The following is a 16479-nucleotide window of genomic DNA, read 5'->3' on the forward strand; positions in this document are numbered from 1 at the left end:
AAAGGTTCAGGGGTATACTGGTAAAGAAGTAACTTTACTTGTCTTTTTTGTCAATTTCTACTTTTGAAATAACATTTATATTTTCAAACACTTTTACTCAACCAATTTTTCAGAGAATTTCTTGCACTTTTACTTCACTACCTTTCATGTTATACATTTTGTTATTATTCTTGAAACTCAAATTTGTGTCAGACAGTCAAAATGCAAGGCACAGGAACTTAAATCAGCCAATCATGTGTGTTGTATACATCAGTAGTTGCTATCCTCCAAGTGGCTGGCTAAGTCATAAACATCACTCTTTCCAGCAGTAGGTCATGTGTGCAGTATGTCCAATGTCATTTTTCTTTAAAATAATAGTTATCCTTGGCCACACTTTCATATGCTGTTTAATGTATTGTAATTCTGTGTCCATATATTGTATACTACGTTTCATTTCTAGGCCTCAACACATGTGGGATTTGAGAGAACTCTGATGTACGTTTTACTTCCGTTACCCGAGTATTTATTCAGTAGATACTTTTCGACTTTAACTTGATGCTGCAGTAACAACCTCTAAAAATAAGATGTCATCTGGTATCTGGTGTCACACTGGTTACTTTATTTGAATATTGTAGTGTCTAATAATATTGATGTTGTAGTAACTACCATTAAAAATAAGATGTCATCTGGTGTCACAGTGGTTACTTTATCTGAATGTTGGAGTGTCTAATAATATTGATGTTCTAGCAACTACTTTTAAACATGTCATCTGGTATTTCATGTCACAGTGATTATCTGAATGTTATAATGTCTACTAATATTAATGTTGCAGTAATGATCTTTAAAAGATATTTGATGGTTGTGCCATAAGAGTATTATCTGATATTTAACATTGTATTGACTATGATGTTGAAGATCGGGATATAGTTTGGTGTTTGATACTGTAATTACTATTTCTACATACTTGTTAAGCATAAAACCTAACAAAATTTTAATGTTTACAAATATTAAAATCTAGGTTTTTCATCTTCAAACCTTTGCTACAGATTTGTCTTCCATTAATTCCAAGTATACCAGTTATAATGTTAAACACTTTTCATACACAGATGTGCATTGTTTGATAGAACAGGTTTCACGATCAACAAGAAATATCTGAAATGGTTTTGTACACAGATTCTAATTAATTATGATGCTAATTCCTGCTTATAGGCAACTGGTTATATCAATTAAGTCAACAGGGTACTGAACAGAAAGCCACTTTTCAACCTCCTTCAAGCAGCCAGCTTCAACATGAGATGTTTGCATGTGTTGGGTACATCTTCTGAGATTGCTACTTAGTGCACATTGGACTCTACCCCTAATCCAATGGTGGTTTGAAATGGTTCAGATTTACTTTAACAACTCATAGTTCCAACCTGGATCAAAATAAACCATTACAGGACATTTTGATATGATATCTAAGTAGCAGAAAGAACAGATTACAGAATACCACTACATTTTAATATGTTCTGCATGGAAAGTTGCAGTCTGTTCCAAAACATGTACCGGCACTTATTTGTAAGTTTTAGTAACAATCTGAACAGCAACTAATCCAAAGATGAACTCATATGATTAGTAAAATGGGATCAGCAAAACTTTGAATGACTTATTTCAAGGTGTGATGTTCCCAAACTTCAGGTATGATCTCTTCTACATCATTTTAATTATGTATATCAATTAAAAGATTGTTTTAGCACAAAAAAAAAGTGCTTTATGTAGGTATATATTACTGAAGTCCTTTATATCATATATCTTCTTATGGAATGTTTTATGTCAAACACTTATTGAAAGATTGCTTTTAGAATTCAGTTACTAACACAGAACTATATAAAATGTTCTTACTAACTTCCAAATAGCTTGAAAACAATAAAACAAACTAGCATGAAGAAATTGGTTTTAATATCTTTTAATATACAGTAAGGGTTGCATCTATGGCTATTACAAGTTACTGGTTTCAAAAAATATGCATAATAAATTAACATTATGCTAGGAAGATCTCCAGTTTAAACATAAGCTAGATATGTGCATGCACTGTGTGCTATTTTATCGTAAGTAGAACAAGTTATACGTTAAACGAGAACAGGACCTTCATATTTATGTGATAAAACATAACATTTTCTTACTTCACTTATATTAACTACCTACCTATATATAATATATAGATATATAAGCTATAGATGAGTGCATGCTGTTTCAATATATGTTTGATTGTTTTGTTACATGGCTATATCTGATATCACATTTAATGCTATATAAATGATTGCCCTATCTGATGAACACAGATATAACACTAATGTCTAAGTTAAACTTTTGATAATTTTGGCAAATATGAGTCATACAGGCTTCTTGTCTTGTGGGTAAATATCCTTTTCTAAACCTTTTCAAAACAAAAAAAATTATTCCCTAATCTTCCCAAGAATTTCACTAAAAAGAAATAATTTCTCACACACTCATGTTCAATTCTACTGGTTTTCCCTTGCCATATTTATAGGTTTTTAGAACAATAAAAATACTAGGTAAAAGCTCAGTTCTAAAAATATACTACTTACTGGTGTTCAACCTTATTGCCATTACTGAAGCCCATCAAACTTTGAATGAACTCTCTATCCTACCTGTCACTAACTAAAATAAAATCCTGGCTTATTTTATATCAGTCACTCCACAGCCTTGTACTTACTAAAGAAAAACTCTGTCCTACATTAGTTCCTAGTATTTATACTCACTAAAGCTAGGCCTTATCCTATGTAAGGTTTAATGATATTTACACTTATTAGAGCAAAATCCTGTCTAATGCTAGGTTTTATAATATTTACACTTATTGGAGCAAATTCCTGTCTAATGTTAGGTATTATAATCTTTATAATTAGAATAGCAAAACCCCATTGAAGTTAAGTCCTTCCACAGTATTTATACTTACTAAAGTTAGGTCCTTCCACAGTATTTATACTTACTAAAGTTAGGTCCTTCCACAGTATTTATACTTACTAAAGTTAAGTTCTTCCACAGTATTTATACTTACTAAAGTTAGGTCCTTCCACAGTATTTATACTTACTAAAGTTAGGTCCTTTCACAGTATTTATACTTACTAAAGTTAGGTCCTTCCACAGTATTTATACTTACTAAAGTTAGGTCCTTCCACAGTATTTATACTTACTAAAGTTAGGTCCTTCCACAGTATTTATACTTACTAAAGTTAGGTCCTTCCACAGTATTTATACTTACTAAAGTTAGGTCCTTTCACAGTATTTATACTTACTAAAGTTAGGTCCTTCCACAGTATTTATACTTACTAAAGTTAGGTCCTTCCACAGTATTTATACTTACTAAAGTTAGGTCCTTCCACAGTATTTATACTTACTAAAGTTAGGTCCTTCCACAGTATTTATGCTTACTAAAGTTAAGTCCTTCCACAGTATTTATACTTACTAAAGTTAAGTTCTTCCATAGTATTTATACTTACTAAAGTTAAGTCCTTCCACAGTATTTATACTTACTAAAGTTAGGTCCTTCCACAGTATTTATACTTACTAAAGTTAAGTCCTTCCACAGTATTTATACTTACTAAAGTTAAGTCCTTCCACAGTATTTACACTTACTAAAGTTAAGTCCTTCCACAGTATTTATACTTACTAAAGTTAAGTCCTTCCACAGTATTTATACTTACTAAAGTTAGGTCCTTCCACAGTATTTATACTTACTAAAGTTAAGTCCTTCCACAGTATTTATACTTACTAAAGTTAAGTTCTTCCACAGTATTTATACTTACTAAAGTTAGGTCCTTCCACAGTATTTATACTTACTAAAGTTAGGTCCTTCCACAGTATTTATACTTACTAAAGTTAAGTCCTTCCACAGTATTTATGCTTACTAAAGTTAAGTCCTTCCACAGTATTTATACTTACTAAAGTTAGGTCCTTCCACAGTATTTATACTTACTAAAGGAAAACCTTGCCCCACTTCAGTTCACTTTGTAGTATTTACACTTAAAAGAAAATCCTATTTTACTTTACGTACTTCTACTGTCTTTATAGTTACTAAAGGAAAACCCTGTCCTACATTACGTTTTTCCAGTCTATATACTTACTAGAGCAAAACCCTGTTTTACTTTAGGTCCTTCCACAATCTTTATACCTATTACAGCAAAACCCTTTCCTACAATTTGTTATTCCATGGTTATTTATATGTAAGAAAGGGAAATCCTGTTCGATTTTGTCCTTCTATAAATTTTACATTTAGTGAAGGAGAATCTTAGTTTTACATTTAATATCTTAATGTCCTCTTCCTGTGAATAGTAAGTTACAAATGATTCACAAGAACGTTATGGTATTTTTCTCCAATGATATGATACAGGTACAGAAGTGCCCCATCATGATTCATTGAATACATTTCTGAGTAGAAAAAGAAAATAATCCTTTTTATAAAATTGTCAATTTTATATATATATATCCAGTGGACCAAAAGTTTAATTTCTATAATTCAAAGATGATTAATAAAACAATTAAAGACGTCTTGCTTGCACCAGTTGTACAAGCATACACTGAAGGTACAATTTTTATTGCAGAATTATTTTACCTATAACAGAGCTATACTGGTAATGGTAAACCACACTAGATTAAAAACAATCTTAAATTCTTAATAGTCTGATTATGTGTTACTTTAAGATTATAGAGGTTTGTTGTTGTGGAGTGTATCATTCTGTAAGTAATATATCATGGCCTACTCATATTGTGTCACTCCTAATAAAACATTTAAAAACTGTTATTGTCAACTGTTGCTAGTCCCTTTACTTTTAACTAAAGAAAGCTGTCCAAATTAGTAATTTTAAGTTTTTTTATATTTACCTTAGTCAAAATAAACAGTGTCCCACCTACTGATTTTCAGTACTTATAATCTTCATATTTACTGATAAAAAAATAAAACTCCACTTGTTCATGACAAGCTTTTCTTGTTTTCATAATTACCATCCCATCATACTTAGTGAAGTTCAGTTTATATTCCTCTTAATAATTACTAATGAAACAGTCAGAAGTACATAACTGTATTGTCTTCCTTTTGTTTATCTTGTGTAACATAACAAGTCCTTCAACCATTTGTTCTAATTTCCCTGATCTAAAGTATTTTAGATCATCCATATTTCTTGCTCTTCATAATTTTAACTTAAAATTGAATCTTACTACATATTTAGTAAACTTTAAATCACAAATACTTCAGAGTCACAGTTATGAAACCTAAAATAATTAGCACTCTGTGGTCACTACAACAGTTATAAAACCTAACATAACTAACACTCTGGTCACAATGTCAGTTATACATTTCCACATGACTGGCACTCTGTGGTCACTACAACAGTTATAAAACCTAACATAACTAACACTCTGGTCACAATGTCAGTTATACATTTCCACATGACTAACACTTTGTGGTCACAATGTCAGTTATACATTTCCACATGACTAACACTTTGTGGTCATTATAGCAGTTATAAATTCCAACATGACTAACACTTTGTGGTCACTATAGCAGTTATAAATTCCAACATGACTAACACTTTGTGGTCACTATAGCAGTTATACATTTCCACATGACTAACACTTTGTGGTCACTATAGCAGTTATAAATTCCAACATGACTAACACTTTGTGGTCATTATAGCAGTTATAAATTCCAACATGACTAACACTTTGTGGTCATTATAGCAGTTATAAATTCCAACATGACTAACACTTTGTGGTCATTATAGCAGTTATAAATTCCAACATGACTAACACTTTGTGGTCACTATAGCAGTTATAAATTCCAACATGACTAACACTTTGTGGTCACTATAGCAGTTATACATTTCCACATGACTAACACTTTGTGGTCATTATAGCAGTTATAAATTCCAACATGACTAACACTTTGTGGTCATTATAGCAGTTATAAATTCCAACATGACTAACACTTTGTGATCATTATAGCAGTTATACATTTCCACATGACTAACACTTTGTGGTCACTATAGCAGTTATAAATTCCAACATGACTAACACTTTGTGGTCACTATAGCAGTTATAAATTCCAACATGACTAACACTTTGTGGTCATTATAGCAGTTATACATTTCCACATGACTAACACTTTGTGGTCACTATAGCAGTTATAAATTCCAACATAACTAACACTTTGTGGTCACTATAGCAGTTATAAATTCCAACATGACTAACACTTTGTGGTCATTATAGCAGTTATACATTTCCACATGACTAACACTTTGTGTTCACTATAATAGTTATAAATTCCAACATGACTAACACTTTGTGGTCATTATAACAGTTATAAAACCTAACATAACTAACACTTTGTGGTCACTATAGCGATTATAAAATCTAACACAACTAACATTCTGTGGTCACTAGTTATTATTGTTTGCTATTTAATTTTCATGCAAAACTATAAGAGAGCTATCTGCACTAGCCATCCCTAACTTAGCAGTGTAAGATTAGATAGAAAGGAGCTAGTCATCATCATCCACTTCCAACTCTCGGACCACTATTTCACCAATGAACAGTGGAATTGACCATGACATTATAGTGCCCCCAGATTACAAGTCAAGTGCCATAACCAACAGACCATGCTGGGCTTTGTGGTCACTGTAACAGTTGAAAATCCCAACATATCTAACACTTTGAAGTTACTATAACAATTGTAATGCATCAGATCATTAATATTTACAAGACCTAAGATTACAAAACTGCTTGGTCAAAATACAATGTTGAAGCCTATAACATTCTTTAAGACATTAAACTTTTACTTTATTTCAGGTAAATAATATTCCTGTTCAACACATATTTACCAATTCTCAGACAACTAGCTCCCCCTGCCTCTCAGTCTCTAAACTAGTATTACACTTTTAGTTACTAATGTTCCTGTTCAACATATATTCACGAAACTCCCTAGTTGCTAAACCATTACCACATCTAAAGTTAATGTTCCTGTTCAATACATTTATACCAAACTCAGACCACTAATCCCACCCAGTCTTTGCACTTTAAACAAATCTTAGATTATTAACATTTCTAGTTATTAGGTATTCAACACAATTTTATTTTGTAATCAATAATACGTCACAGTCAGTATTCAATCACAAAACTCAGATAACCAATATTTCCTGTTCACTATCTATTTTCCAATCTTTATGTTTTTTTGTTTAATCAAACTTGAGTTCATTAACAGTTAAAACAGGTAATCTTGGTTTAACCACATACCTTTAATTAACATCACTTGTAAATAACTTCTGTTTATTGAATAATGATGTGGATAAACTGAATTGTAACTAACTAATAAAGTACCATGAATTTCTTTAACAGGAAACTAACAGTTCACAAGTGTTTACTGTTTTGTTTACCTATACTTTAATCTTCAGCAGTTACTGGTTCCATTGCAAGAAAGTACATACTTAAAACATTCATAGTTTTTATCATCTTACAATGATAATTTACTATATACATGAATACGGACCATAAACATTCCATGTGGTTCAAGCTAGATACTTTTCATAAAAGCATGCACACTATTAGAAATTCCAAAACTGGTACAGGTTTGACACTTATACTTACTGAACAACACAGTGACTACGTGCATGACTGTCTACACAGGTGAACAACTACATTTAATAAAGTGCTTAGAAACTAACTTTTCCATGGGACTTAAAGTAACCAAAATGATTTGCATTGTGAAAAGCAGAGACAAGGCCGAGGTAATTTTCAATAATCACGGGCTGATACTTTATCTCGCACATTTTCTTACTCTCCAGAAGCTCCACTAAGGTTTTAGAAAAGTTATCAATGTCGTAGTTAGTCTTTCTGTGACCATCTTGCTGAACAAGAGGATGTGAAGTTAAAGTAATCCAGGGGATATCTCGAGACCAAGGATTCCACTTCTTCAGGAAAGGCAACTGTTCTCTCGAATTCCAAAAACAGCACACTCCATTCTGGTTTCTTTTACTGAAAAAAAAATTACTTAGAAACGATATCATAAAACAACAAATAGAGGATGTAATAGTGCCCTCCAAGAAAACAGTTTTACTTTGTCTTACCTAAAACAATACAATATAACAAGAGACTACAACAGTGTCCCCCAAGAAAACAGATTTACTCTGTCACAGTTAAAACAACATAAGACACTGTAACAGTCTTTAAAAAAAAAAAAAAATTTTTTTTTACTTAGTCACATGCTGTCATTAGCACGTTTTGTGAGGCTGCACCATTGTTCATATGCACTTATGGGCATAGTTCATGACATAAGGAAAACCCACTGTCATGAATATGTGTTATGACATTGTAAGACTATTTAGGTTCACCTGATGGCTGTAGTTCATGACACCAAAAACACAAACTGTCACAAGTCTCATATGTGGTTCATCTATAGCAGAATACAAACTGTATAATTTATTTGTATAACTATAGGTCTAAATTGTATTTCCTTGTGGTACTGTTTAGTGTAATACTGAATCACTTTAGTATCTACCTATTATTTTTTCAATTTTACTAAAACCTAATTACTTAGCACTGTCCCATAATATACTTAGCTTACATCTACATGTAGACCTTTAAAATTTAACATTTCTTTGAAAATTTTGTTCTCATTTTAAAAATCAATGATTAATCATCAAGATTTAGAAATGGTTAATTTTTAAAATGTAACAACTCATTATTAGTATGGTCACATGTGAGAAAACACATCTGTTTAGTTTCAAAGTGCTGGAAAAATTTCTAATGTTGTTTGTAAATTAGGTCTAAATGAAATGATTTTTTTTATTGTGAAGCAAATACTATCTTCAGCAAGGTTCTTCTGATTAAAAGACTGCAACTTTTCATCTGTAAGGAACTGAAATCTACACCATACATCCATATCATAATTAAGCCTAACTAAATCAGCACGTTTTAACTATGCTGAAAAAAAAAATTGTTTTTAGTTATGCTGTGGCATCATGCATGCATGGCAATGCCTTTGATAAATGAGTAACATTAATGCAATCTGTTGACCAGTTTCTCAAGGTAGCATGAAACCTTAAATACCACATGATGAAAACTCAGCCAATCACAGCATAAAGTTCATACTAGGGTAGAATATTTAACTTCCTGTAGTCAGCTCAATCTGTTTATTAGAGGTTAGTTAGAGTGCTAGTGTTAGATGCATTATATATTTTCCTCAACATGTTGTTGTTCTCTGTATTTCATTTTTTTATTTCTCACTTTGTATCTTTTTACACATTATGTTTGGTTATATTTTAATAATAAGGAGAATGTGAGAAAAATCAGGCACATGATACTAAGGTTCAAATATAGTTATGTCTAAAACAGTAGCTGAAACCCACAGCTAATGTTCTGTTACATAAATAAGATATACTATATCTTTTATTTATTGTTACTTTCATTAAAAGTTTTCTGTAAACAGTTAAAATATACTGAATGTTATTATTGTTATTGTACTTTTATTATAAAATTAGATTGGCATTGTTATTTAATATATGTAATCAGAACAATCTTAAATTTCCTAAACTGGTTGAACCTCATGTTCTTGAGATTATGATAGAAAATGTTGTCAACGGATGTCCACTTGAATAAATAATGCTTTCTATTCATTATCACTAGAAATAAGACAAATATGTTCAAGTAGTTATACTGACTGCTAAGTTAATTTATAGTTTTATTCTAAGTACGTAGCTTCTTCTAATTGGAAATTAATTTCTACTATTTACTACTATTAGCGATGGTGGTGGTAGTAGTAGTACCAGTAATATCTAAAAATAGAAATACCTGCAGCTAAATTACAATTATTCTTAAGTGTTCTGTATTTTGATTCAATAGTTCAGAAGCTAATAAAAATATGGGTCACTGTTGTGTTGGAAAGCAAGAGGATGATTATTCACATGGTAATAGAGTTGTGGAATAAACCAATGTAATGTGAAGGAAGGGAGAAAGTAAAAAACTCTCACTGTATAATACCAGTGAGACTAAAAAACTCTCACTGTATAATGCGACTTCAGAGAGATAAGTGACATCTTCAGGAAAATGAAAAACATTTAACATATCAGAGTAAAAAAGTAAGACACCACAAAACCTATGATACCAAAATTCAAAAGTTATGACCAACAAAGTGATCTTATTTTACTTAAAATAAACAAATCATACTTATTTATGTACAGTGCAATACCAATAACATGAAAACCAAGGAAAAGGCAACAACATTGTATTATGTAGTATGCCAGGGTTTACCTAGATAACTTTTAGAACTATCAAAACAGTCACCATTTTATCTAGAGTTGGTTTTCATTACACTTCCAAGAACATTATTGTAATTAATGTGTAGAGGTAAAAACATTCCATTTAAAAATCATCACAAGTTTATGTGTTAAAGTTAATACTTAATCCTGACATTATTTAACAGCACTTGATGGTTTGGTATTACAGCAGAAACAGCACACATCAGTGCAATTTTAACAGTTTACTAATCTGAAAATGTATTTCAGATTAGTACTTCTTAGGTTTACTGCACATTAGGTATGTGTTGTCCTCTGATTGGTGGAGAACTACAGTCATAACACCATAGGCTGGTGCAATCCATATTAATACATGTAGAGATGGGAGTTTTCTTTAAAACTTACAAAATTTTCAAAGATATTATCAGCAGTTAGCAGTGCAAGCTTGTTGTTCTGCTGTGAGGTGAGTCATGTTCCTGAATTTTAGAAATTAATTATCAGTAATGACATAATAACATGTTAAGAGTTTGGATACGAGATCTAGTAATAATATTAATGTAGTTCTCACTTGTAATACACAGCTTTCTAACCTTTTTATTTCTGCATAGTTTCAGCATATCTTATATATCTTCAACAGTTATAGCTTTTAAACTACATTTAGTACTTGGGGTTTGTTCAACTTGTGACAAAATTGTGACACATAAACATGTTCTCTTGTTTAATAACAAATCCTACACTAATTTTAAGCAAACATTTCATATTACCATTCATGTCGCAATAACATAAAAGAAACTTTCAGTTAAATGTAGCTAAACATACAAACATGCTGGTCCAATTATAAACTGTAGAAACTAAAAATATATTACCTTTTCTAATGATACAAAACATTGTCAAATAACATTTCATAACTGTCAACACAAGACCTAATACTGATTAGAACTGGAGATTTCATTCACTGTCTTGTACTGTTATTGGAAGACCATTGTCTTGTACTGTTATTGGAAGACCATTGTCTTGTACTGTTATTGGAAGACCATTGTCTTGTACTGTTATTGGAAGACCACTGTCTTGTACTGTTATTGGAAGACCACTGTCTTGTACTGTTATTGGAAGACCACTGTCTTGTACTGTTATTGGAAGACCACTGTCTTGTACTGTTATTGGAAGACTACTGCCTTACTCCATAGTATAAAAGTTCAGTCCAAGTTTAACATAACATTTTTGTACTACTGTGGCTCTAAGAGTTTCAATTTGAGAGCAAAATTTCTCAGACCAGTTTGGAAAACAAAGATGGAAGTCCTTCATAATACGAGAGTAAATTTAGAATAATAAATGTACATATCAGAATAACCTAGAAGAAAACTGTTTTTTTACAGTGCTGTTACACCAAATCATCACAATATTTGAATATATTTACAGCACATTTTCACACCTGAACATGTCTGTATCTGCCTGGCTTTCAGCTTGTGGTGAAGATCGGAAATGATAACTGAATCTGTCACGCAGGTAGTGAACTGCCTTGTGTATCTTCCTATAGGAGGCAACCACAGATTGACAGAGAAAGGGAACCATTACAATGTAAACATCAGCAGTTGCTTACTAGTTTGCCAAAAAATTATATTTACAAAATACTCTTATTTTCTTAAAATATAAGCAACAGTAAGAAGTACCTTACATAATAGAGGATAAATGTGAAGACTTTTGGAAACGGTAATAATAACAATAAGACTGTTTGTTATTCAAATATTCCCATGGAGTTAAAACAACACCATACAGATGTATTTAAGATACACAGCAAGAAGCATGTGAAATGGTTTATTCTAAAACTTGTTGAAGAAACAGTCTTCAAACCATATAACTAATAACAACAGCTTTCAACTTATATTAAGACCTTGATAGATTTATGTGAACCACTTTACAAATATGAAGTCAAAAAAATGGATCAATCGGCCCTTGAATCCAACACTAAATGAATCAACTCTGGTGCTACTTTAATATATATCTTACCTGACTTACATGGACTTATTCTACAATCTACTACAAAATGATGGTGTTTGTTTTCTGATCTCACATCAATGATCCAACCAAACAACTTGTTTATGATGTTTTGGTAATCCAATATTAAATAGATCAGTCATTTTGACCTAATACCAGATGTGTTAATCATGGTAATTATTCATTACAACAACACTGAGTGAGACAGTAACAGTGGTTGTTATTTGATATATACTTACCAGACTTGATCTAATACTATATATATTTCATAGAGCAAAAAATTTAAAGTTTGATTATACATATGCATAAATAGAAAACATTCTGAAACTATGATATTCTTTTTTTATAGAAAATAATGAATATTAAAGATTAATACTGTTTTGGATGTGTTTAAAACTCTAGAATATTCATAACACTAGACAACATACTGTATCATAAGGGGCTAAGAACTCTGAAGTACACAAGAATTATAGATGATGGTCATAAAAAAACAAAGTTGATTTTAATATCTGTTTTATCCTGTTGTCAAAACCCTTTGGTATCCTCCCATAATTCCCAAATGTAAAAAGAGTAGAGTATTGAATTCCAATTTAATACCATGGTTATGATTCCAAAAATGACACTACACATTGCTTGAGAAAAGGTTTAGATAGAGGGAAGGAAACTTATGGCATTTGAGCTATTTACTGAGTCTACAGTAGATAACTGAACCCCAAGTTTTAGCATTGCAGATCCAATGACTTACTGCTGTCCCACAGGTGGATGCATTGTTATTGGACTTCATACGTTTAAAATGTTTTGGATATGCTTTGAGCAAACAATGATTTGTGCTAGCAGCTTGAAATATCATCCAAAACTTCCTAGACAGATACAATCCATTAATGATGCATATCAAGGATGCTATACACATACCACAGTGTTTAGGTTGTATCTCAATACTGAGGTGAAAACCAAGTCATCTCATACCCCTCATCAACCTGGGTCTCATTCCCTTCTGCTCAATACCCACCTTGGATTGAAGTTTACACAGAATGGGCCTAATCCCATATTGCCAACTTTGTGTTGGAGCTCACATAGCCCAGGCCTAGATGCATGCTGCCCTTGTCTACCTTGAATTGGAGCATGCACAACCTGGGCCTAGTCCTATACTGGTCACCTCAGGTTTCAGCTGTAATTATAAAGTTCATCTCACACCCCTGCAAACTCTACAAAAACAAGGTTGGTAGTTTGAGACCTGACACAAAGATATATCCTCAATACCTGCTATAAGCATGACACTTTCAGCAATCCAGATCTAAATTCAGACCATAAAGAAAGTAAAAACATGCAGTGAGAATTACAAACTTGAAAGATAATCACACGATATACTAAATTTTATTATCAACCACATCTAAACTACTGAAAGATCTGTCCATAAATTGTGACCCTCTCTCTTGGTATGCACGTATTCTAATATAAACCAGGAACACTTTTTAATGTAGTTATACCACTTGAAAATGAATTTCTGTATTGAATGAGCAAACATATGTGATTAAAGTTGGTGGGAATAATGATGAGTGACTGACAAGACAAAATATTCAGCAGATAATGAATATAACAGAAAATGAAAGTACAATGTGAGGATATTTTCTAAATTTTGATCTATAGAATACATTACACAACTTCAACATGTAAGTGGCACATCTGGCAAAAGAAAGTTTGGAAAATAAGAGAATCAACATCAAGAGAAACACCAAGAACATGTGGAACAACATAATATTAATGTAGTCAAATCTAGGAAAGATGGAAATAAAGATTCCCTTTAGGCTTTTCAGTCATTTGCAGAATGAACTTTTTTCATGTGCACCACTATCAAGACAATGTACAGATGTGTACTACCAGTTTTTTTCTTTTTTCAGGGTGGTGTTTTTCTTAGACCAACAACCTTACTGGATCATTAGGCTGCTTTGCAATGCTACCAGTTGGTTATTTGAGCTTTAAGCCTATAAATTACCAGGGTCATTAAGGCCATGAATGTGTTGAGATTCCTCACCATTACTGAGAATGTGTGCAGCACTTAACTAGTTGTTGTGTGACCATGCAACTTATAGGGAAAACTGACAGAAATATTTATTCTCTCCATCTCAAGTACCATGTCTGGATAGAATGCTAGGGATCATGTCCTTCCACAGGTTCTTACCCTTTGTGTTTTTCAATACTTTTGCTATTAACAAATACTGAAAAAGTTTGAGATAAAGTAATATAGCACTTTCTGGTCCTCATCATGAACAAGAGATGATCAGGACCTGAAAAATGGTGAGGTAAAACAATAGGAGGAAACCAACATTATCCTCCTCCAGTGAAGAAAGTCTTTAACATAAAACAAACAAAACACTTACACATGAATATCCTAATACACCAGTGAGATGAAACATACAACAGTAAAAAAATAAGTATTTTGTGAAATAAATCATAAGACAGAAGAGTTTCAAAATTCCTTGGTGTAATGTTACAGTTTAAGATAAAAAAACATAAAACATTGTATAAAAGAAAAGATTTTAGAATGTTCTATTACAGGTAGAAGGTATGTATATCTCAGGATGGCTGGTATAGGTATTAATACTTTTACCAAAATAAAGCAGAGAACAACATTTTGACCTTCTTAGGTCATCTTCACGTGAAGACAGAGCACCCAAAAAGAGACAAATCCCATTTTTACAACAAGTTCAATGTCTCAAAGATGTAAAGACTAAGACCCACTCCCACAAATGAATCGATAAAGAAACCCCCAGATGAATAAGATATGTGATGGGTGGGGATTGAGACTAAAAAAATACATTTCCATAACTAACCCAAAGAGAAGAGATGTGAACAGAATATTCCTCCATCATATGTGAATTGAAGAGAAAGATGAACATACAAATTAAGATGTATAAACTACATCAATCTTGGGACAATACTCTTCTCAGTGTGTTTGAAAACTGATCACCTTAAAATGAGAAAAAAACAAAGTTGGTTCAAGTAGAAGAGATATATAACAAGTTACTCACCACTTGTTTTTGTGGTATGGAAAAAAGTATGAGCAAAACCCCAGACTGAGGTTGAGATATTATTCAATGGTATTATAATCAAATAAGATGGAGAGTGGAAAGCCAAGAAGAACCTCTGAGAAAGTACACAAGTAATCCAGTAGTCTGCAGCAAAAGGATTCCACTGGTATATTAATAAAAGGGGGGAGTTCAGCTCCAACAAGGCTGAAGCAGTGAAATGGGTTCACAAACAAGTTGCTTCCAAGACCAAAGATGGCCCACAAGCCTTTGAAGGAAGATAAACCTGGTGGTCCCTTGGTCCAAAAGAGCAAAAAAACCAGTCCAAAGAAATAACCACTGAGAAGATGTATCAGTATAAGATTTCAAAGTAAAAGAAACAACATAAAAAATGTGTCATAAAGAAAGAATGAAAGAGACCTCTGGGGACCTCTGTGAAAGGAGCAAATGTCAGCAAATAAGACATCTCAATGAAATTCATCCCAGAAACAAAGGAATGAAGTAAACTGGAACAAAGTGAAAGAAGAAAAATTGATGACATGATGAAAAACAAGCATGTGCAAGTTTCTCTAAAAAAGCTGAATGGGTCATGATGTAAAGCATCTAAAAGGATGAGAGGAATAGATAGATAAAGAAGCTGAGTAAGTAAAAAATGAATATAAGCAAGATACAAAAAAAATATCTAAATAGACAGAAAAGATTAAAGTGAGTGAGAATCATGCAAAAAGGTTGACAGCAAAATAGAACTGGTGAAACAGAAAACAGAACATGAATACCTGAGTAATCTAAGAAATGAAGAATAAAGATGAGGCTGCTTGATCATTGTTGGGAAGATGGACCCAGAAGCACAATTAACCAAGAAAACATCAGCCAAACTCAAACAAGTAGGGGAACACTCAGCTGTTGCAACAGAAGTAGGTATGAAAGATGAATGGAACAAACCATCTGGTAATAAATGGTAGTATTATCACAGATCATCAGAGTACCTCCAGTTGGCCTTAGACTACTGCGTGACTTCTGTTCAGGAGTGTCAGAACCTCAAGAGATGGCAGAAATGTGGAAACATGAAGTGCTGATCTATATAATCTACAAAAGTTGGTCATAGTAACTGGTGTAGTGACAAAATTGAAACACATTGAACAAAACCCATACACTGGTTTATAATGACAGGTAAACATACTTTGAAAGAAACCTTA

At 32.2% G+C, this 16479-nt stretch overlaps 1 protein-coding gene across 3 annotated transcripts in view; it reads right to left on the reverse strand.

The window, feature by feature from the left end:
* Positions 1–1895: 1895 nt before the first annotated feature.
* Positions 1896–16479, reverse strand: part of LOC143229990 (tumor protein p63-regulated gene 1-like protein) — a 65066-nt gene continuing 50482 nt past the window's right edge. For 2 of the 3 annotated variants that reach the window (XM_076462928.1, XM_076462927.1), the window contains exons 5-6: positions 11695–11793; positions 1896–8004 (exon numbers count right to left, since the gene is read on the reverse strand). In XM_076462928.1, the coding sequence (XP_076319043.1) occupies positions 7683–8004; positions 11695–11793 (421 nt within the window). In that variant the 3' untranslated portion in view covers positions 1896–7682. The remainder of the gene's footprint in view (positions 8005–11694; positions 11794–16479) is intronic. The other variant, XM_076462929.1, reaches the window with a different exon arrangement.

The sequence above is a fragment of the Tachypleus tridentatus genome, chromosome 10, assembly GCF_004210375.1.
Source record: "Tachypleus tridentatus isolate NWPU-2018 chromosome 10, ASM421037v1, whole genome shotgun sequence".
In the NCBI taxonomy this organism is placed as follows: domain Eukaryota; kingdom Metazoa; phylum Arthropoda; class Merostomata; order Xiphosura; family Limulidae; genus Tachypleus; species Tachypleus tridentatus.